The 22,973-nt window shown below is 50.2% G+C and overlaps 1 protein-coding gene and 1 long non-coding RNA gene across 3 annotated transcripts in view; one reads left to right on the top strand and one right to left on the bottom strand.

Moving 5' to 3' along the window:
* The window catches only part of RAP1GAP2 (RAP1 GTPase activating protein 2), a 238,502-nt gene that overhangs the window by 3,398 nt on the left and 212,131 nt on the right, over positions 1-22,973 (top strand). For both annotated transcript variants that reach the window (XR_014783449.1, XM_084802775.1), the window contains exon 2: positions 15,710-15,826. Coding sequence is in view for 1 of the 2 variants with exons in the window: in XM_084802775.1 (XP_084658901.1) it covers positions 15,710-15,826 (117 nt within the window). In the remaining variant the exon portion in view is untranslated. The remainder of the gene's footprint in view (positions 1-15,709; positions 15,827-22,973) is intronic.
* LOC311609647 lies at positions 10,961-22,941 on the bottom strand. The gene is made up of 3 exons (XR_014783458.1): positions 22,811-22,941; positions 14,458-14,552; positions 10,961-11,025 (listed from the first exon to the last, which is right to left on the bottom strand). It is a non-coding gene; the product is annotated as an uncharacterized lncRNA (long non-coding RNA).

The raw sequence follows: 22,973 nt of genomic DNA, 5'->3' as shown, positions 1-22,973 counted from the left end.
TAACTTCTACCTCCCAAGTGCTGGGATTAAAGGCATGTGCCACCACCGCCCTGCTTACCATGGCTTTTTTGTTTTGTTCTGTTTTGTTTGGTGTTGTCTCAAAAAACAAAAACAAGAGCTGGGTACAACGGTCCATGCTTGTATTCCCAGCACTCGGGAGGCAGAGGCAGGCAGATCTCTGTGAGTTTGAGGCCAACCTGGTCTACAAAGTGAGCCCAGGACAGCCAAGGCTACACAGAGAAACAAACGAACAAGCAAGCCAAAAACAAAAACTTGTGTTTGTGTATGTGTATGAGGAGCAGAACTTCAGCTTTTGTATTTTTGTATCCAGAACACAATGAATAAGTGTATGAATACATATGTATCTTGCATTAAAAAAGCATTTGCCCTGGAATGGTGGTGCATGCATTTAATTCCAACACTCAGGAAGCAGAGGCTGGCATGTCCCTATGAATTTAAGGCCAGCCTGGTCTACATAGCAGGCTCCAGGCTATCTGGGAGTACATAGAGAGGTCCTGTCTAGAACAAATAAACCAACAATTAAATATAAAAACCATCTAGATGGATAGTATTTTTCAGGCAGGGATGGAGTGGAAAGAGATGTATGCTGACTGGTAACCAGTCCGGCTGGTCGAGTTATTGGGGGGCCGAGGGGGGTCGCAACCTGTGGATAAAGTAATGGGCGAGAGAGAGGCGTGGCTCAAGGAAACTAGCTTGTCAAGAGCCGTTTATTGAGGGTAAGGGCAGGCTTTTTAAAACCTGCTTTAGGGAGGGCGGGGCTAAGCGAGGAGAGTAATGGAAAAGTACAAAATCTTCTGGGGTTGAGCCCCGGGAACATCTGCAGGGCGAGGGGTTTTCCTAGTTGAGGCAAAGCAGGATGTCTCTGTGGTTATCTCAGGATCGGATCGCTCTCTTCTCAGGGCTAAGCCGGATGCCTTGCATGCCTAGTGAGTGGCCAAACAGGATGTTTGCTGCAGATGCTGAATGGGTGGGGGTCGGCCACGGGCCGTTTGGTCCCTGGCATCTCACCCTTTTTTGTTTACTTTGGCCTGAGGAAGACCTTACAGCCCAGCGAGTGACCTTTAGGAGGTCACCAGTCATTGTTACAGGATGGCGGTATATTTGAGAATCACTAATGTCCAAGTGTTTCAGGACAACAGTTATTCTGGACCGGCCAAATTCCCAAGGAAAGGGGGCCTCGAGATGGCCTGAGCCTGCTAGAGGATCGATGCTCAATCTTACCACGCCTATGGTCTGTCCTCCCACCAAGGACCGACCGACGTCTGATAACCGAGACTTATTCGATCGCTCCGTCTCTGACTTACCAGGCACTATCGCGGGTCAGGTCAAGGTGGGCTCAGGCCAAAAGATATGGGGGAGGGCTTGCACAGGTTTACCAAAGGCGCCGAGGGCACAACCAGGCTCGCCATCCAGCGTTCTGCATCCTCGGGAACTGTAAAGGCCGCCCATAGGTAACCGACTGAGGCGTAGGTGATATCTCCTGGGTGGTAATAGAAGTCTCATTTGGGTCCTCAGTCTCCAGGCGGTGGTAGTGAACCTGGATATTCTTGGTGGGCAGCTTCAACCTGACTTTTAACGAACCCTGTAAGATGGTTGAAAGCCCATGGGCCAAAGGATAATAGAAGGAGAACACCAACGAGGGGCCCGAGCAGGGTGGGGAGAAGAGTAGTAAGCCAGGGGGAGGCAGGGTTAGGGTTAGGGAAATTCCCCCCTCCAGAAAATTTAAAAATGAGTCGGGGTCATGAACAGTAAAACGGGGAAGAAGAATAACAAGGACACACCAGTCTTTGGAGGAAAGGAAGGTAGGGGCATAGACGATCGGGGTTAAACCAGAGGAACAAGCAAAATGGGTGTTATTTGGCCCGAGAATGTAGGGGAGGGAGAGGTCAGGGATGACAGTCTGGGCGCAAACGCCGTTGAGGGGAAGAGGAGGGAGCATATGGGGACCCAGGAGGCAAGTACCTATGCCGGAAACAGACTGGAGGGTAATGCGATTGTCGGGAGCTGGGCCGGTGAGGGTGGGGGTAACATTGGTAAAGAGCAAGGTGGAAAGAAGAGCAATACCCTCGTAAAAGGGCGGGGAGGGGGAGAAACACATCCAACACACCCCCAAGAGGCACAGTAAAAATCTTGGGCCCCACCACAGCGGTGGTTATCATGACAGAGCCAGTGAGAGAAACCTGGGCAAACATAGATGCCTCCACCATAGACCTTTCCCTCTTTAGAAAAAATTTTGTGAAGCGTGACCCACTCTAAATCATTGTGACAGCCTGGGTCGGCGCCTCCGACATCACGGGAAAAGGACTTGAGCTCGGGCGCCTTGGACTGTGTTGTAGGCCAAAAAATATCCTCCACGCCCCAATAGGAACTAGCTCCTAGGGCAAGTGCACAAAGATCGACATGCAGGACGGGCCAATGGGGTTTGGCACCCAGGGTCGAGGAGGAATTAACGTCACTGGCCTGGTTAACAATCTCCCAGGTAAAATTATAAACGGCATAAGGCCAGTGGTCATATGAAGGGACAGTGGAGGCAGGCGGGAAGAGGCAGAGGCAATGTAAAAAAACGACCAGCACACCGAAGATCATGGTCCTGAAAAAGAGCACAATTACATCTTTTCCTCAGTGGTGTTCCCTGGGGGAGGGGGGTTAAAAGGTTTGATTAGGCGCTCAGGTAACCAGCGCACATTTTGTTCTTCCTGATCATAAATGCAGGCATGACCTTTGCCCCAAATAAGAACTGGGTCGGGTCCATGCCATTGGTGGGTCAGTGGATCCTTCCACAAAGCCTTGGCATAGGTGGAGGAGGTGGAAGAGTGCCAAAGGCAATCGGCCGCCGAATGGCCAAGATCATCCTTTTGTAGAAAATTTAGGACGAACAATGCATGATTGAGAAGCAGGCGAGGCCCTGCTGTAGAGGGATATAGGATTCCTTTGAAAAACTGTAACTTATTAAGCATTGTTTTAAGTGTCTGGTGGGCCCTTTCAACAATTCCTTGTCCTTGGGGATTGTAAGGTATCCCCGTAACATGTTTAATCTGCAGTTGGGCACAGAAGGACTTGGAGGCAGAGCTTGTATATCCAGGGCCGTTATCAGTCTTTAAGGTAAAGGGTTTGGGGGCAACAGTAAGACAATACAAAACATGATCAATAACATCTCTAGTAGACTCTCCAGCGTGCGGAGAGGCGCAAATAAATCCACTAAAAGTATCTATAGACACATGAATATACTTAAGTTTCTTAAAAGAGGAAAAATGAATAACATCCATTTGCCAGACCTGTCCAGGCATGAGGCCACGAGGGTTGACTCCGGTATGTGGCTCGGGAAGAAAGGTGACACATGCCTGGCATTCTTTAACAATAGCCCGGGCTTGTTCCCGAGTGATGGAGAACATGTGGCGAAGGCTTTGGGAATTAAGGTGGTGGAGGGCGTGAGCCTCCCTGGCCATAGCAACGGGGTCGGTGGCGGATGGAATGGCCAGCCCTGAAAGCAGGGGGCGCGTGGCTGAGTCCACTTGGGCATTAAGTGTAGTCAGAGGCCCAGACAGGGTGGAGTGAGCCCGAATATGGCCAACGAAAAAAGGCTGAGAGCGCAAAAGAATCCATGGTTGAGATAGGATCCTCATAGGAGGGGGGGAGGCGAAGGGTAAAGACGGTGGGGGGCCGTGGAAGAATCAGAAACGGGCGCAGGGGAAGGATTTTCTGAAGATTTCGAGGATGCAGGAGGAACAGAGTCGGGGGACATGTCAATGAGCGTAAGAGAGGAACCCTGTAAAGAGGAACAGGAAGGAACACGAGAAGGAGGGAGAGATTCGCGCAGGCAGAGTTCAGCCACGGAGAGGAGTTGCCTCTGCCCGCTGTCGTTTTTGCCGGACTCAATTATGTCCCGTATAAGGCCCCAATAAGAAAAAATACTGTTCGCCACCGCTGCATTACCATCTTTTTGGATAAGCGCATTAAGCTCACGCCCCACCTTTTGCCACTTTTCAGAATGAATAGTAGGTCCATCAATCATGAACCAGGGACAGGTCTGGTCAATAAAAACAAAAAACTCAATCAAATGTTTCTTTTTTACCCTAATACCCCTCTCTCTGCGTACGTCCTTTAAGCCTCTTTGCTTCTTTGGACAGCGAATGGCCCATTCTTGAGATTTGCGAACGGATGACTCACCTAATGACGAGGCCGGCCGGGCGAGCTCGGCTGGTCATGAAAAATCCTGTGGACCGGTCCCTTAATCCTTTCGGGGAGAAACCCGCACCTCGAGCCCCACGTTGGGCGCCACATAACCAGTCCGGCTGGTCGAGTTATTGGGGGGCTGAGGGGGGTCCCAACCTGTGGATAAAGTAATGGGCGAGAGAGAGGCGTGGCTCAAGGAAACAGTAGCTTGTCAAGAGCCGTTTATTGAGGGTAAGGGCAGGCTTTTTAAAACCTGCTTTAGGGAGGGCGGGGGGGTGAGCGAGGAGGGTAATGGAAAAGTACAGAATCTTCTGGGGTTGAGCCCCGGGAACATCTGCAGGGCGAGGGGTTTTCCTAGTTGAGGCAAAGCAGGATGTCTCTGTGGTTATCTCAGGATCGGATCGCTCTCTTCTCAGGGCTAAGCCGGATGCCTTGCATGCCTAGTGAGTGGCCAAACAGGATGTTTGCTGCAGATGCTGAATGGGTGGGGGTCGGCCACAGGCCGTTTGGTCCCTGGCAGACTGGAAATTCAGGATGCGCTCTGGACAGCACTGTTGTTGGGACTGCTGTGGGATTAGACTTATGAAGGAGAGAGAGCAGAGCTGGGCTTGTGAGAGAAGAGCAGGTGGCAGCCAAAGGGCTAGACTGCCCAGCCGGAGTTTATGTCTAATCTGAACAATAGGAGCCACTGAATATTCTTGAGCATTCAAGTTTTTGTGTGTGGTGCTGGGGATGACGCGCACAGAAGCCGAGAGTGTTCTGTAGGGCCCTCGCCAGTGTGGTTGTGGGTAATGAGGGATTACTTTTCTTTTCTCTACTTTTTTTGCTTGTTTGGTTTGGTTTTGGTTTTTGTTTGTTTTGCTTTTCGAGACAAGGCTGTCCTGAGACTCGCTCTGTAGACCAGGCTGGCCTCGAACTCACATTGATCAGCCTCCTTCTGCCTCCCTAGTGTTGAGATTAAAGGTATGCTGTGCCAACACTTGGAAACAAGGAACTTCCTAACTTCCACTAGCATTTCTGCCATTTAGCAGAATGTTGACCTTAAGGACAATGCACTTGTGGAGGTCAGAGGACAGCTTTCAGGAGTCAGTCCTCACCTTCAGCCTCGTTGGGGCAGGGTCTGTCTTGCTTCTGTTGCCACCTTGTGCTGAGTCCTCCAGGCTAGCTGGCCTAGGAGCTGTCAGCCAACTGTCTTGTGCTGGCATCCTTCTCTCCTTAGTAGCACCAGATTCCATCACGGGTCCCAGTGATTGAATTTTGGATATCAGGTTGTGTGGCCAGAGAGCATTTGCCTGCTGAACCATCTCCCAGAACCAAGCTATAGTAATCTCATTTATAAGAGAAAACAAAATGTTTGGGTTCAGGAATAGCTGTGCACTGACCACTTGGATACCAGACTCAGATAGATGGAAGTTAGGGAAAGCTTAGCAAAGCCTGACCAGTCAGGGACACAGTCTGGATTCTTGAACCAAGACTGTGACCCTGAGCCGTTCTCAGAGTAAGCATTTTTTAAAAATACTTTAAAAAAGATTTATTTATTATGTATACAGTATGCATCAGATCACATTATAGATGGTTGTGAGTCACCATGTGGTTGTTGGGAACTGAACTCAGGACCTTTGGAAGAGCAGTCAGTGCTCTTGACTGCTGAGCCATCTCTCCAGCCCCCAGAGTAAGTATTTTTTAAATTAATTTATTTATTCACTTTGCATCCCGATCACAGCCCCTTTCCTTCTTTCCTCCGGGTCCCACCCTCCCTCTTCACCCCACCCTCCCTCTTCACCCCACCCTCCCTCTTCACCCCACCCTCCCTTTTGCCCCACCCTCCCTCTTGCCCCACCCTCCCTCTTGCCCCACCCTCCCTCTTGCCCCACCCTCCCTCTTGCCCCACCCTCCCTCTTCACCCCACCCTCCCTCTTCACCCCACCCTCCCTCTTCACCCCACCCTCCCTCTTCGCCCCACCCTCCCTCTTCACCCCACCCTCCCTCTTCGCCCCACCCTCCCTCTTCACCCCACCCTCCCTCTTCACCCCACCCTCCCTCTTCACCCCACCCTCCCTCTTCACCCCACCCTCCCTCTTCACCCCACCCTCCCTCTTCACCCCACCCTCCCTCTTCACCCCACCCTCCCTCTTCACCCCACCCTCCCTCTTCGCCCCACCCTCCCTCTTCACCCCACCCTCCCTCTTGCCCCACCCTTCCTCTTGCCCCACCCTCCCCGGTTCTTCAGAGGAGGGGACTGCCCCCTCCAAGCCACCCTGGCTTATCACGTCACATCAGGACTGAGTGTGTGTGCCCTCTTCCCCTGTGGCCTGACAAGGCAGCCCTGCAGGGGGTGGGGGTAGCGATCAAAAGGCAGGCAACGGAGTTCATGTCAGAAACAGCCCCCACTCTCCTTACTAGGGGACCCACATGAAGCCTGAGCTGCCCATCTGCTACGTCTGTGTAGGGGGCCTAGGTCCAGTCTACGCATGGCCCTTGGTTGGGGATTCAGTCTCCACAACCCACTCCTGTCACCTCCAGGTCAGAGTAAGGTTTTGTTTTTGTTTTAAGATTTCTTTATTGTTACTTATACAGTGCTTTGGCTGCACATACACCTGCAGGCCAGAAGAGGGCACCAGATCTTATTATAGATGGTTGTGAGCCACCATGTGGTTGCTGGGAGTTGAACTCAGCCCCTCTGGAGGAACAGCCAGTGCCCTTAAGCTCTGAGCCATCTCTCCAGCCCCAGAGTAAGTTTTTTTAAAGACTATAACCAAACAGGAAGAATCAATCCTATTCCAGGCACATTGTGCCTAGGTACCTAGACAAAGCATTCTTAGCTGATTGGCTGGGTATTAGGGTATAAGAGCTTGGGGGGCTTTCCAGTTCCCTACCTTTTCTGTGAGAAAGGAACATAGTAAGGTATTGTGGTTTAACTCCAACAGAACATACATTTATCTTTAACTGAAGCAGAACATTCAACAATTATTGAATTGTAAGTAAAAAGCTATTCTTTGTTTTGTTTTGTTTTGGTTTGGTTTTTCAAGACAGGGTCTCTCTGTATAGCCTTGGCTGTCCTGGACTCATTTTGTAGACCAGGCTGGCCTCGAACTCACATCGATCTGCCTGCCTCTGCTGGGATTAAAGGTGTGTGCCACCATGCCCGGCCCTAAAAGGCTATTCTTATGTCAGGCAGACAGAGCCCAAGAACTTGAACTTAATTTCACCTTATGATCAAAATGGAGATTAAAGACAAAAATGGCTTCAGCTATGCTAAAGATGAAAGCAGGCGTCAACAGAGGAGCTATGGTTATGCTAAAAGTTAAAGTAGATCTTAGCAGAGGGGCTACCATTATGCAAGACGTTAAAGCAGGCCTCAAACACAAAACAAAACAAAACAAAACAAAACAAAACAAAACAAAACAAAGCTCTGAATGCAAAGTGGCTAAGGCAAACCAACCAACTAACCAATGCCCAGACCTGAGTTGTCCTGGGAATGATGGCTTCAAGCATGCCCTCCAGGCTCTGCATTTCCTAGCCTGACGACACCATTTCCTGACCCCTTAGAGAAGCTTCTGAGAGATTGTGCTGCATGCTGCTTGGACTCCACACGGTGCAGCTCACAGTTTCTGGAATCCCGTGTCTCTGCTGCTTTTGTTGGATGTTTCCTGGCTGTGTTTTTCTTGGCAACTGTAGACTGTGTTCTGGGAAAGGGTACTGCCCCGGGAGTTATAGTGCTGACCTGCCACAAGGGTTCTGTGGTCTGGACCCAGTAACTTCCCAGGTGGGGAAGTCTCGGTTTCCTTAGATGTTTTACGGGCATGTGATGTCCTCCTGACCCCTTCTAGGGGTCACCTGCATGCCCATCCGAATGTCACTAGCTATAGCTGCCTTAGTTTGTCCAGACTGCTGTAATAAAACACCATGCGCTGGAAGCTTATATACAAGAAAAGTTATATTTCTCATAATCCTGTCCATGATCAAAGCACCAACTGATTTAGTATGCCATGGAGGCACACTTCCTGATAGACAGAGACCTCTTACTGTGTCTTCTTGCGCTATAGGGGCTAGGTAGCCCTCCAGGGTCTCTGTCAGAAGGCCGGTACCCCATTCACCAGGGCTCACCCCTCCAGACTGACTTACTTGCTGTAAAGTTTCACTTCCTGACATCATGCCCCTGAGGTTAGGATTCAACAGAAGAATTTTGGGACACATGTTCAGACCATTGCACTGGGTCTCAGCTTTTATTCTTCCAGGGATAAAGACTCTAGTTCTTGTTAACTTTTTTAATTGATTAATTAATTTGTCAGGAGGGTGTACGTGTGCCATTTGGAAGAGATCTGTTCCATCTTTCCACCATGTGGGTCCTGGCCTCATCAGGCTTGGCAGCAAGAGCCTTTACTCACTGAGTGCTCTTATTGGCCCACTGTTTAATTCTTTAACTAATTAATTTATTGTTTTTCGAGACAGGGTTTCTATGGATAGCCTCGGCTGGCCTCGAGTTCACTCTGCAGACCAGGCTGGCCTCAAGCTCCCAGAGCTCCACCTGCCCCTGGTTCCTGAGTGCTGGGATTAAAAGCATGTGCTACCACTGCCCAGCTGTTTAACTTTAAAAAATGTTTATTTATTACTTATTTATTTAGGGTGTATGTATCTCGGTGTGTCTCTCTGTGTGCATGCGTCCACAGAGGCCAGAAGAAGTTGTTGAGTCCCTAGAACTGGAGTTATAGGTGGGTGTAAGCCATCTGCTGAGCATTTCTCCAGCACACCATTGCTCAAGTTTTAATGGCTGACAGAAGATTGAAGAGTTAGCCCTTAGGCTAAGGGTATAGTTCTGTAGTAGAGTATCTACCATGCACAAAGTCTGATTTCATTCCCTAGTCTCTCTCTCTCCTCTCTTTCTCTCTGTCTCTCTCTCTCTCTCACATACACACACACACAAACACACACACATACAGACACAGATACACACCACACACACACACACACACACACACAAAGAGAGACAGAGAGAGAGAGGCAGAGAGACAGACAGACACACAGACAGACACATACAGAGATATACACATGGACACAGACAGACAGACAGACACACACACACACACACACACACCAAACCAAGCCAAACCAACAATAACAACAACAAAACCCTGGGCAGTAGCTAATTTCCTTGCAAGGACTGTTGAGTGGGATTTCGGATACACAGCAGGGTGGTCGGGACATTATTTGCTAATGGTCCATTTTTCTTATATTCTGTGAGATCCAGTTTTCAAACACAGTTCCTAAGAGTGAATTGAATTCATTATTGAAGATCACCCGTGGCAGAGCATTTCCAAGGGAGTGATGAGCTGACGACACCTTTGTTACTGTGGTTTTTTATGGCAGGCTGACTTGGATATCAGGGACTGAGGAAGGGTTTGTGGCAGGGAGTATTGCAAGATCCCAGAGCTGGATCACACTCCAGTGGGGAGACTGAGAGGCACGTTGTAAATAATTCACTCTCGGGCAGGCTGCCATCGCTGTGCCATGAACAGTGACACATCCCAGAATCTTAGGTCTGACTTGGACTCTGGCTGAGAGGCTGGGCACAGATTCAGAGGCAGTGTGGTTTGGGGCAAACATGGAGGGAGGGTGGTTCAGCTAGGAGCACTCCCAGGTGAGGAGAGGCAGGCTGTGTTTGAGAAGGACACAGGGATCAGGGCCATGGACTCTCTGTGTGTGGGTGCAGCATACAGAACAGGAAAGGCTAAGAGGGTGGGGTGGTGGATCAGGCCTGAAATCCCAGAGCTGTTAAGGAAGAGGCCAGAGAATAAAGACTTCAGTGCTTGCCTGGGTCACTTAGGTATGTGGAGGTCAGGCTGGGCTGAATGAGACTGTCTTAAAACAAACAAACAAGCAAACAAACAAACAAACAAAAACTAAAAGAAAGCAGGGAGTGGTGACACACACCTTTAATCCCAGCACTTGGGAGGTAGAGGCCGGAGGATCTCTGTGAGTTTGAAGCCAGTTTGGTCTACAGAGCTAGTTCTAGGATAGCCAAGGCGACGCACGCACGCACGCACGCACGCATGTGCACACGCATGCGCACACGCACATACAACCTTGTCTCCAAAAACAAACAACTGAAACAAACCACAATAAACAAACACCTCCCAACACACCCCACAACCTTGCAATGGTCTTTGAAAGTAGATATATATTGATTATTGCATTCACCCTTATGCATGAAAACTTTGGAGTTCACAAGAGAAACTTCCCCACTTAGGGCTGGAACCCAGGCTGAGGTACCTCAAAGCCGCTTTGCTGAATGGAGCGCAGTCCCTCCCAGCCGTGCACCTAGAAGATGGGCACAACGAAGGGGAAGTGATGTGTGAAGGAGCTGCGGAGGGGAGCACGGCTGCTGAGTGGCCCTACTCAGCCTGAGGCCCATATATGCCTAGTGGGATCAAGGGCAGCTTGATGTGTGGCTGGGAACTGGGGCGTGCCCTTGTGCCTGTGCCGGGCCCTACACCCTCATCTATAAGACACAGCTGTTAGACCAGATGGACGGTCTCTTGGGATGTTTCTGGCCTTTACTACCTAGGACATCAGGATCAGAAGAGGTTTTATATTAAAAAGAGATTACTCACTTTTTGAAAACATAATATTGTCATATGGTTCACAAGCCAATGGCACCAAAGTCACCATAGTGCTCCCCCATATAGTCCTCCCCCATATAGTCTTCCCAGATGATCCTCCCCATATAGTGCTCCCCAACCACGCTGTTCATTTCATTAGTTTATTGGTGTGGTTGGTTTCTGTGGACATGGCCAAAGCATCTCTCTCTGGGTCAATCTGAGGAATCTAAGGCTGGGAGAAGGCAGAAAATTAGTGTCAAAATAGGATGAGCAATTCAGTGCCTTCTGAAGGAGGCAGCATTTAAGGCAAGGTAGAGGGGCAGGGAGAAGGGGCGGGGTAAAGTCCATGCCCCAGGCAGAAGTCAGGAGTTTTCTTCCCAAAGCTATTCTTGTCTGGAGCGAGTGGCACTGTCTTGGCCGTGAGCCCCACCTATGCCCACCAGGTCCTGCCACCCTACCTCCTTGGCTCAGGGGCAAGCCCTCCTATGGCCGTCCATCCAACTCCAGCACCGTTGTCTCCGAGACACTCCCCTGCCTCTGTTCAAGACTGTCTAACCTGGATGGCCTACCTCCCACTCAGTAGCCAAGGCCACTTTCCTGAAAGCCCATGGGGTGATGGGCGAGGCAGGTGCCAGAGCTTTGGTTTGGGAGAACAGGAACAATGTCAGCTCCTTGCCCTTAGGTCCCTTGCCTCCTGTCAGAGCCTCGAAGATGCCTCGTTCTGCCCCCGGCCTTGTCTCACCAGATCCTCCTGCTGAGTTCTCACACCACTCCTCTCTCCTAGTGTCTGTGTCCCCTCAGATTCACAGGTTACCATCCCAATGGCCCAATGGTGACAGCAGGTGGCTAAGTGCTGTGGGAGGGGCTAAGTGCTGTGGGAGGGGCTAAGTGCTGTGGGAGGGGCTAAGTGCTGTGGGAGGGGCTAAGTGGAGCTGACATGAATAGGACTAATATCCTTATAAGAAGAGACATGGGCTGGAGATGTGGCTCAGTTGGTACAGTGCTTGCTTTGCATCCATGAAGCTCTGAGTTCGATCCCCGATACCTCATAAAACCAGCTGTGGTGGCTCATCCCTGTAATTCCAGTACTCGGGAAGTGGAGGCAGGAGGATCAGAAGTTTAAGGTCTTCTTCAGAGGCCATTCTGGGATATACAAGACTCTGCCTTTTTTTTTCTTCTTAAGACAGGGTTTCTCGCCGGGTGGTGGCGGCGCACGCCTTTAATCCCAGCACTTGGGAGGCAGAGGGCCCGTGGATCACTGTGAGTTCGAGGCCAGCCTGGTCTACAAAGTCTAGGACAGCCAAGGCTACACAGAGAAACCCTGTCTCAAAAAACAACAACAACAAAGACAGGGTTTCTCTGTTTAGCCCTGGCTGTCCTGGGACTTTGTAGACCAGGCTGGCCTCGAACCAGAGATCTACCTGCTTTCTGCTTCTGAATGCTGGGATTAAAGGTGTGTAACACCATGCCCAGTTTTTTTTTTGTACTTAAAAGATGTATTTGTGTGTGTATGTGTGTGTGTGTGTGTGTGTGTGTGTGTGTGTGTGCACCAGCGTGAATGCACTTCAGGATGTGTACATGTGGATGCATGCACACATGCATTTGTGCCATGACACGCATGTCCAAGGACAGCTTGGCAGAGCCTGTCCTCTCTTGTTGTCTTTATGTAGGTCCCGGGGATTGAACTCAGGTCTCCAGGTTTGTGCAGCCAGCTCCTTTACCTTGTGAGCCATCTCAATGGCCTGAGACGCTGTTTTAGAGAGAGAAGCATTGGGGTTGGGCTTCCTCTCTGCCATGGGATGGCACAATGAGGGAGAGGCCATCTGCCCACCAGAAGAGACCTTCACCAGACAGGGTGCCACGATTTTGCACTGCAGGACTGTGAGAAGTAACAATGTGTCACCGAGGCCCCGGGGGCCCATAGGACTGCTACAGTGCCCTGAGCAGAATAGAGTCGTCCCCGCACTGCCACGGTGTCCCTAGATAATGTCTTGCCTAAGCAGATGGCCTGGGCTCTGCTAAGCAATAGCATATCTGCGCAATGTTTACCCCATTGCACCTTGCCCTGTTGTAAACACACACACACACACACACACACACACACACACACACACACACACACACTTTCAGGATAGCTAATAGCTTTCCCTTATGAGAAAGTTACATTGACACACAACCACTTTCCCATGCCCTCCTCACCCACCCTATTCCACACCCAAGCTAGGGATTAACTTTTATTACATTTTATGTCTTCAGAGTTTGTATATTTAAGATAAGCAATGCTCTTACCTATGACGCTCTGCACCTGATTACCCGACCCCCAGCAGTGAATCTTGGGGATGGCGTGATAACATACACAAACCCCCTTTGAAGCTTTTTTTTTTTTTGAGACAGGGTTTCTCTGTGTAGCCATGGCTGTCCTGGACTCGTTTTGTAGACCAGGCTGGCCTCAAACTCACAGAGATCCGCTTGCCTCTGCCTCCCGAGTGCTGGGATTAAAGGCATGTGCCACCATGCCTGGCACTTTATTTTTATTTTTTAACAGCTGCACATGGCTTTACTGTACAGTCACACCATAATTTATTTAACTAGTCCCTACTGGCAGGGGGTGGGTGGGTTCAGACCTCTGTCTTTTGCTTTTTTTTTTTTTAAGATTTAATTATTTATTATTATGTATACAGTGTTCTAGTGTTCTGCCTGCATGTATACTTGTACAACAGAAGAGGGCACCAGATCTCATTATAGATGGTTGTGAGCCACCGTGTGGTTGCTGGGAATTGAACTCAGGACCTTTGGAAGAGCAGCCAGTGCTCTTAACCTCTGAGCCATCTCTCCACTCTTTTTTTGCTGTTGTTAAAAAGGGCTACTTCAAGCTGGGTGTGGTGGCACACACCTTTAATCCCAGCACTTGGGAAGCAGAGGCAGGCGGATCTCTGTGAGTTCGAGGCTAGCCTGGTCTACAAAGTGAGTCCAGGACAGCCAAGGCTACACAGAGAAACTCTGTCTCAAAAAACCAAAACAAACAAACAAAAACAACAAAAAAGTTTATTTTTAGTATTTGCCTGCGTAGGTATGTGTGCCATGTGCATGCAGTACCTGCAGAGGCCAGAAGATGGCTCTGTACCCTCTGCGGCTGGAGTTACTGACTGTTGCTAGCTGTATGGTGCTGGAATCCAGCTTGGATCCTTTGCAAGAGCATCACGTGCTCTTAACTTCTGAGCCATCTCTCTGGCACCAGTTTTTTTTTTCTTTAACATCCCACATGTATCCTGGTTTGCATTTATCTGTAAATGAAGTCTCCAGAGGAGAAACACCCCGTTGATGGAGAATGCATTTAGAATCTGTACAGGTGTGAGGCTTTTCAGAAAGCTGGTGACAATTGCCTCTCTCGTGGCAATGCAGCAGAATGCTGTAGTAATGACCGATCGTTTGCTTAATTAATTCTTTCCCTTTTTGAGACAGGATCACACTATACAGCCTTGGCTGGCCTGGAACTCAGTGTGTACATGGGGCTGTCCTTGAACTTGTGATCCTCCTGTCTCTGCCTCCCAAACTCTGGGATCACAGGAGTGCAGAAGTATGTTTGCATGATGTACTTATTTTGGCAACTTTTGGATACTCTTCATAGGACTGAGAGCCCTGGAGGGAAAGGGACTTTGCTTACCTTTTCATCTTCCAAAGCACTGGTTATCAACCTGTGGGTCGCAGCTCCTTTCAGGGGGAGGCAAACGACATTTTCACGGGGTCACCTAAGACAACCTGCATATCAGATAATTACATCGTAATTCATGACAGTAGAAAATTACAGTTATGATGTAGCGACTAAATTACTTTATGGTTGGGGGGGTGTCACTGCAACATGAGGAACTGTATTAAAGCATCACAGCGTTAGGAATGCAATATGCTGAATTAATGGATGGACACGTGACTCTACAAGGAAGGGTTTGTTGGCCAGAGTAGGAGAAAGACTACCTTTCCGTTGTGTTCCCTTGGCTCAGCCTGGCTTCTCTGAGCCTTCCAGGGACCAGGGACTCTGAGAATACTGTAAGGGTGTGGCCGGCCTGGTTCTGACACTGTTTCCCGAGTCACACTCCGGGCAGTTCTGCAGTGAGAGCACAGAGTCCAGTGTTGGGCTGGGCACATGGCTCAGTGGGTAACGTGCTTGCTGAGGGGGCACCTGAGTTTGGATCACTAGTGCATCTGTAGCCTCATAGCTGGAAGATGTGGGGACAGGGGGACCCCCAGGGGGAGTGGAGGTGGGGGGCTCTCTGGCCAGCTAGTGAGCTCCAGGTTCAGTAAGACACCCTGTTTCAAAAATAAGGTGGAGAGAGATAGATGACATATAACATTGGTCTCAGGCTGGGAGTGGTGGCACACACTTTTAATCCAGCACCTGGGGGGCAGAGGCAGGCGGATTGTTGTGAGTTCGAGGCCAGCCTGGTCTACAAAGCGAGTCCGGGACAGCCAAGGCTACACAGAGAAACCCTGTCTCGAAAAACCAAAATCAAAACCAGCCATCCAAAGAAACAAACAAGTTGGTCTCCACATGTGTATGTGTGGATGAGTGCATGTCTGTGCACAGGTGTGAGTGCATGGACACACACACACACACACACACACACACACACACACACACACACACCATTGTCTTAGCCTGGATGGGCCTTTTTCTGAGGCAAGATATTTGGTTACGTGTGTCCAGTGATAGGGGACCTGATCACTTCCAAGCGATTCATCTCCATCCCAAGCAGCAAACTTCTAGAAAGCCTTCCTTTCTGCTGGTTGAGTCGAGACTTGCTCCTCCAAGCTCTCCCGCACCAGAGCCATTTTAGTGTGGCCTGTGCAGACGGGGCTTTTCTGGCAGATGAGGGGCAGCTCTGCAGATCCTGCACCTAACTTTGCTGGTTTTTCCACAGGTACGTGCAGGAAGGGCGGTTCCGAATAGAAGAGCGGACGCTGACAGCCTTCCAGTGGCTGTACAGTCCCCAGCAGCACAGAATCCTCAGCCGAGCTGACCTGGAGTCTCCTTCCAGGTGAAAGAAACTTTTGTTTGCCCCTTCTCCCCCTCCCTACACCTCTTCACTTTTTTTCTTAGACTGGGTCTCACTGTTATAGCCCTGGCTGGCCTGGAACACACAGAGACCTGCTTGCCTCTGTCTCCTGTAAGCACGCGCCACCATGCCCAGCCCTCTCGTTCTTTGTATGGGTCCAGGTTTCCTGCCGGAGCCTACGGCTGGCCCACACTGTTAATGCACGGTGGGAAGTTTGGCCCTCCGTGGTGACCTCAGCTGAAGCCATGCATAGAGGGGAGTCAATTCACGGCTCCTGTTTTCGCCTCTGTAAAATGGGTTTGCATTTATTTCCCCTCCCTTTGGGACATCGCAAGTCTTCAGAATGTGACGCTAGGGGGGATTTCTCAGGCTTGGAGGTCAGCTGGTTCTTTAAAAGGGAGGCTGGCTCAATCCTTGAACCCGCCCTTGGGTGGGAGGAGCTAACTGACGGCTGAGGCTTGTCCTGTGAGCTCCCCGTGCACATGCCTGCATACATGTACAGCTCAGTGAGGCCTTGTTTAAAGATAAAGAGTGAAGGGGCTGCAGAAATAGCTCAGTGAGCCGGGCGTGGTGGCGCACGCCTTTAATCCCAGCACTCGGGAGGTAGAGGCAGGAGGATCGATGTGAATTCGAGGCCAGCCTGGTCTACAAAGTGAGTCCAGGACGGCCAAGGCTACACAGAGAAACCCTGTCTCAAAAAACCAAAAAAAAACTCCCCCCCCCCCCAAAAAAAAGAAATAGCTCAGTGACTTAAGACTGACTACTATTCTTCCAGGGGACCTGAATGTGGTTCCCAGCTACCATATCGGGTGTCTCACACTGCCAGTAACTCCAGCTCCAGGAGGAGCAACGCCTCTAATCTCACGAGACACACACACACACACATATGCACACGTACGCACATATGCATGCACACACACTACACAAACATACATGACACACACCACACCCACACATTATACATGCACACACCACACACACTATACACACTACACACGCACACACATACACATACATACACACTACACATGCACACATACTACACATGCACACACACATGCAAACACACAAAATCTAATTCTTTTTTTAGATAGGGAGGGTTTCTCTGTGTAGCCTTCCTGGACTCACTTTGTAGACCCGTCTGGCCTCAAACTCACATCAATCTATCTGTCTCTGCCTCCCAAGAAAATCTAATTTTCTTAAGATTTGTTTATTTCATATTTTATCTATATAGGGGGTTTGTCTGCATATATGTCTACACACCAGAAGAGGGCATTGGATCTCATGTTATAGATAGTTGTGAACCCAAGTGGGTGCTTGGAATTGAACTCAGGACCTCTGGAGGAGCAGCTGGTGCTCTTAACCACTGAGCCTTCCTCCCTCCAGCCCTGCCCCCAAATTTTTACAAATGTAAAAAATAGAGCTGGAGAGATGGATCTGTGTTTAAGAGCAGGTCGCTCTTCCAGAGACCCAAGCTCCATTCTCGACACTCACGTGGCTGCCGGCAACCAGCTGTAACTGCAGATTCAGGGATCTGTTACTCTCTTCTGGCATCTGTGGTTACCAGGCAGTCATGTGGTGCACAGACACCCAATCAGACAAAATACTTATACTAAACACCAAAACAAGCTGGGTGTGGTGGCACACACCTTTAATCCCAGCACTTGGGAGGCAGAGGCAGGCAGATCGCTGGGAGTTCAAGACCAGCCTCGTCTACAAAGCGAGTCCAGGACAGCCAAGGCTACACAGAGAGACCCTGTCTTGAAAAACCAAAAACCAAAGCAGCCCTCCCCCCAAAACAAAAGCAACCCCCCCAGCCTCTACTATGAAATCCAAGTGTGTGATTGTGACTGTTTATAAAGGAGTTTGGTGGGGCTGCCCTGGGGAACTGTCATGTGACCATGATGGACACACTGGCCATCTGCAAAGACCCCTGCACCATCTGACATAACATGGCTTTCCCTCTCTCACCACTGTTTGCCATATCTAATTGGTCTGTTTGTCCTTGTGCTCATGTCCGGCTGCGTTGTAAGCTCTCTGGGATAAAGAGCAGGGCCTTCCCACCATGCTCTTCTCTGCATCCCAGGACCACGAGTGTCCCAAGGAAAAGAGCCAGCGAGTGACTCACACATGGGCTCACGGGGAAGCAGGTAGGAGGCAAACTCTGAGACTATGGAGGGAACCCCAAACTGATGAGCAAGGAGCTGGGAGGCAGGACTCCTGTCAGCTGATCTGAGGCTAACGGAACTGCTCCATTCTCTGAGTCAGAGGAAAGGATGCGCTTCAGGGTCCCAGGGGGGCAAGCCAAGCTCCTCGGAGGAGGAAGGCAACTGTATGACAGGATGGAGCACTTCGAAATAACTCCATATTTCATCCTTGGACAGACTACAGCTCAGGGGACTTGAGGCGTCTGCTATAGCTCAGTGACGACAATTATTTTTTGTGTGTGTGTGACAGAATATCATTTGTTATTATTATTATTTTCTTTGGAACAGGATCTCACGCAGCTCAGGGTGGCCTCAAATTCGATAGGCAGTGGATGAGCGAGCACCTTGAACTTCTAATCCTCCCACCTCCGCCTTCCCAGCGCGTGGATTCCCGTGTCACTTATACTCAAATACTTGTACTCAAAAGATGCCCAATTTATGCAGTGCTTTGCACACACCAGGCAAGTGCTCTAACCGGTTGAACTACAGCTCCAGCTTTATTACTATTTTCTTTCGTTTTGATCTCATTTTGTAGCCTAGGCTCAGGCCAGCCAAGGACTCCCAACCCTCCTTGCCCCAGCCCCCCAGGCACCAAACCCAGATTCTTTGTTTATTTTGTTAGTGCTCGATGTGTGTCACTTAAGCACTCTGTGGGAATGGATGGTCTGAGTCTGTGCAGCTGTGTGATGATCTGGGCATCGCCGTCCGTGCTGTTGGAGGAGCTGAGACCTAGGGGCTCACAGTAACAACTGTGAAAGAAAGATAGTGCCTGGTGACCTCTGTGCCCACTGACTCTCTTGCGAAAGGCACCCACCCAAAGGCCAGGGGTCTGGAGGGCGATTTCTACGACTGTGAAGAGGGAATATGGTTGCCACACAGACACCCCCCACTAACAGGGTGAACATCAGTCCCGATTCAGGTTTCAGAGTCTGCTATTAAAGAGACTGGCTTGGGGGAAACTTAGGGAAAAACTGGATGCTCACCATTATTGAGTCCCCCAAGAACCCACCCTGCCAGGGAGCAGCTGTTTATCTGATTAGTTTTCTAGACTGGAAATTGCACTGGGGGTGACGAAGTGTGATCGAGCGAATGTTCGTTTCCGCAAGAAAATATTCTTGTTTCCCATAAGAGTCTTTCAGGTGACACAGAGGAATGTGGCGGGGTGGGGGGTGGGGTGGGCTGGGGGAGGGGCTGCAGCTGAGGAGGCTGGCGAGTGGGCTGCTGTTCCTGGAGTTCTCCTCAGCATGCTTATGGATGCCTCTAGGATGGATGTGGCTTGCGTGTTGGTGACACTGTGGACAGTCGGATCCCAGGCATCATGTCAGCATGCTAGATGGCAGCAGTGGGATCCAAGCCGTCCTGGATGCTGACGTGCAGGTCCAAACCCATCACAGTGAGCCTCATTTAGCCGAGGTTTAAGTTTCAATAGTCAGTCAATAGCCAAACACAATCTGAGAGGAGTAAATGGAAAGTTCCAGAAACATTTGTAAGGTTAAAATTGTGCGTTTTCTGAGAAGCCTGTTCTGAGCAGCCTGTGGAATCTTGTTCCTTCTTGGCTTGTCCCATCTGGGATACTGATCATCAGTCACTCTGCCTAGTGAACCCACACCGTGTATGCGTCCTACCTGCTGGTCACTTAGCTGCCTTGGCTGTCAGGCCCACAGTCCTGGCATCTCAGCGCTTGTGTTCAGGCAATGCTTCTCTTACTTAATGGCCCCCAAAGTCCCAGACTAATGATGCCGGCAATTTTGTTGCATCAGTGAAGAGTTATAAAGTGCTTCCTTTATGGGAAAAGGATGAAGATCCTCAATTTCATGTTGGTTTGAATGCACAGATGCTCAGCTTACAACGGGCTGTATTCCAGCAGACTCACCGTACACTGAAAATGTTAAGTGCATTTCACTCACCTGACCTGCTGAACATGACAGCTTAGCCTATTTTACAATAATGTGCTGATTATATCCAGTAACTATTGAATACCCGTTTTCCAAAGATGCTGGTGGCTGGGTGGTGGTGGCGCACACCTTTAATCCCAGCACTTGGGAGATGGAGGCAGGTGGATCACTGTGAGTTTGAGGCCAGCTTGGTCTACAAAGCGAGTCCAGGACAGCCAAGGCTACACAGAGAGACCCTGTCTCGAAAAACAAAAAAACCAAACCAAAACCAAATCAAAACAAAAAACCAAAGATGCTGGCACCACTGTGCACTGTAGTGTCACTGTTTACCCTTGCAAAGTGTAGCTGAATGCTGTAGCTCATGGCTGCTGTCCAGCATCTCAGGAGAGTATTTATGGCAGATCTCCAGCCTGGAAAAAGACCAAAAATCTTCTTCTTCTTCTTCTTCTTCTTCTTCTTCTTCTTCTTCTTCTTCTTCTTCTTCTTCTTCTTCTTTTTTCTGTTTTGTTTTGGTTTTCCCAGATGGGGTTTCTCTTGGTAGCCCTGTTTGTTCTGGACTTGCTTTGTAGACCAGGCTGGCCTCAGACTTGCTGAGATCCACCCGCCTCTGCCTCCCTGAGTCCTGGGATTACAGGTGTGCACCACTGCACCCCCCTCAAAAATATTGTTTTCACACACTCCTAAAGTCAACAACTTGTAATTGAAACCATTGCAAGTCTGGGAGTTCTGTAATTATTAGCACTGATTTATTTTTATTTTATGTGTAGTGTGCCTGTATATGTGTGCCATGTGTTCGTTTGGTGCTCAGGGAGGCAAGAAGAGACCATCAGATCCCCTGAAACTGGAGTTACAGACAGTTGTGCGGCCATATGGGTGCTGGGAACGAAGCCTAGGTCCTCTACAAAAACCGCTCTACGCAACTGAGCCATCCCTCCAATCCCTCTTTTCTTTCTTTTTTGAAACAGGGTGTCACAAGGTACGCCTGCTGGCCTGGAATTCATAATGTAGACCCTGCTGGCCTCAAACTCAGAGAGTTATGTTCTCCTGAGTGCTGGGATTAAAGTCCTCCAAGACATCTTTGTATGATAAGACACAGTACACTTAGAGTTTGGCATTGAACTTGGTTTCAGGATTCACTGGGGCAGAGGGCTTGACATATTCCCGGAGGACCCCCCCCCCCCCCCCCGGCGGCTGGTGGTGGATAGTGTGATAGGCATGAGGTAAAATCAAAGCTGCTGTCTGATTCTGTCTGCATCAGCTTCCTGTAGGGATCTGATCCGGTGGCTTCTGTTTCAGATACTGACCAGAGTGAGCACTCATCTTTTGTTGTTGTTGTTATTGTTTCTATTTTCAATTTATTATTCTCTTAGAATTGCATTTATGATGTGTGTGTGTGTGTCTGTGTGCGCGTGTGTGTACCACGGTTTGCACGTGGAGGTCTGAGGACAACATTCAGGTCTCCATCCTCTCCTTATACCACATGTGTCCTGAACATCTGGTTGGTGTCGAGTTGCTGAACTGTCTCTGCCTCCCAGAACTGAGATCTTGGGGTTCAAGTGCTCAGGGGAGGATCCAAAGTGAAGGAGGTGCCCTTTGTCCTCTTCATTCCGTGGACAGTGACAGCTCCTCTCCCCTGCTGGATCCCATGCCAGAGCCTGTCCTCTAGTGCCCCAGCAGCTGGCATTTCAGGACCCAGACTGTGGCCTGCCCATCTTTGCTCTCCTCAATTCCCTCCCCGACTGTTCTGTGGGTCAGATCCTGAGGTTAAAGTGGTCCAGGCTGCCTGAGACGCACACTCCAGTGTGAGAGGCCAACCATCAACATGCAAACATGGAGATAGTTTGTCAAGCCGATCAGATTGCTGGGAAGTCTAAAACAGGGCGTGGGGATGACTAGTGACCTGTGTGGGGCCTTGGAAAGAGGTCTTGGACCGCAAAAAGAGACGGTCATGTGGAGAAGGTACTGGTGAGGGCGTTAGCTGGGGAGGGGGGGCACACAGGACACAGATGTAAGAATATATCCCTGTAAGGGAAACAGCACGTGCGAGGTATGTTCTAGAAGCAGAAAGAACACTGTGGCCAGAACAGAGTGAGCTGTGACCAACGGGTAGGACTGAGGAGGATCTCCGTGCAAATAAAGGACATTTTAGGGCTTAAGCTGCCTGAGTGCTGCCTCTAGGGAACGGGCTTCTTATTAGTAGTGCATGTCAGAGGCTGCCTGCTGTGGGGGGTTAAGGAGAACGCTGGAACATCGGTCCCTCAACACCTTCAAGTTCAGGAGCATCTTTGGTTTGGCGGAAGATGGGATGCTGTCTGCAGAGGGAATTAACCAGAACTGTAGGTTGCCAGGTTTCAGGCAGGGGCCAGCTTCGGGTTTTCTTTTTCTTTTTTTGAGACAGGGTTTCTCTGTGTAGCCTTGGCTGTCCTGGACTCGCTTTGTAGACCAGGCTGGCTTTCAGCTCCAGGAGATCCGCCTGCCTCTGCCTCCCGAGTGCTGGGATTAAAGGCGTGCGCCACCACGCCCGGCTCAGCTTCGGGTTTTCTTAGGCAGACCCTATGGTCCTCCACTTCCAAGTTCCAATAGTACGGTTTTTTTTTTTGGAGAGCCCCTTTAGGAATCCACGGTTCTTTCTGCATCTCGGCCCCCCAAAGTCGTGTACTCTGTCCTTCAGGAACCTTTGCGGACAGGTAGGCTTCTCCCTCCTTTCCCCTGGGTCCCCAGGGCCTGCCCCACCCCGCGCCTTTGTTAGGAGGAACCGTCAGGGGCAGTCCCGGGGCTGAGCCTATATGAGCATCCCCCAGGGCGCCTGACGCTCAGGAGCTGCTGTACCCCAAACCTGGTACCCTTGATGCCCCAGCTCTCACTGGGTCTCCAGCAGCTGCGCGGTGGGCGCCGCCGGGACCTGGCTCCGAACGGCCAAGAGAGGCGGGAGCGCGGACTCCAGCGGGCGCGGGCAGCGGCTGCGTGTGCGCGTTCCGTAGGCCGGGGGCGCGCCCGCCAGGTGTGCGAGCGGCCGCGGGCGGGCTG

Source organism: Acomys minous, assembly GCF_964271855.1.
Source record: "Acomys minous genome assembly, chromosome: 12".
Lineage (NCBI taxonomy): Eukaryota > Metazoa > Chordata > Mammalia > Rodentia > Muridae > Acomys > Acomys minous.
The sequence above is the reverse complement of the archived record's forward strand: the minus strand, read 5'-3'. Positions and strand labels throughout refer to the sequence as shown.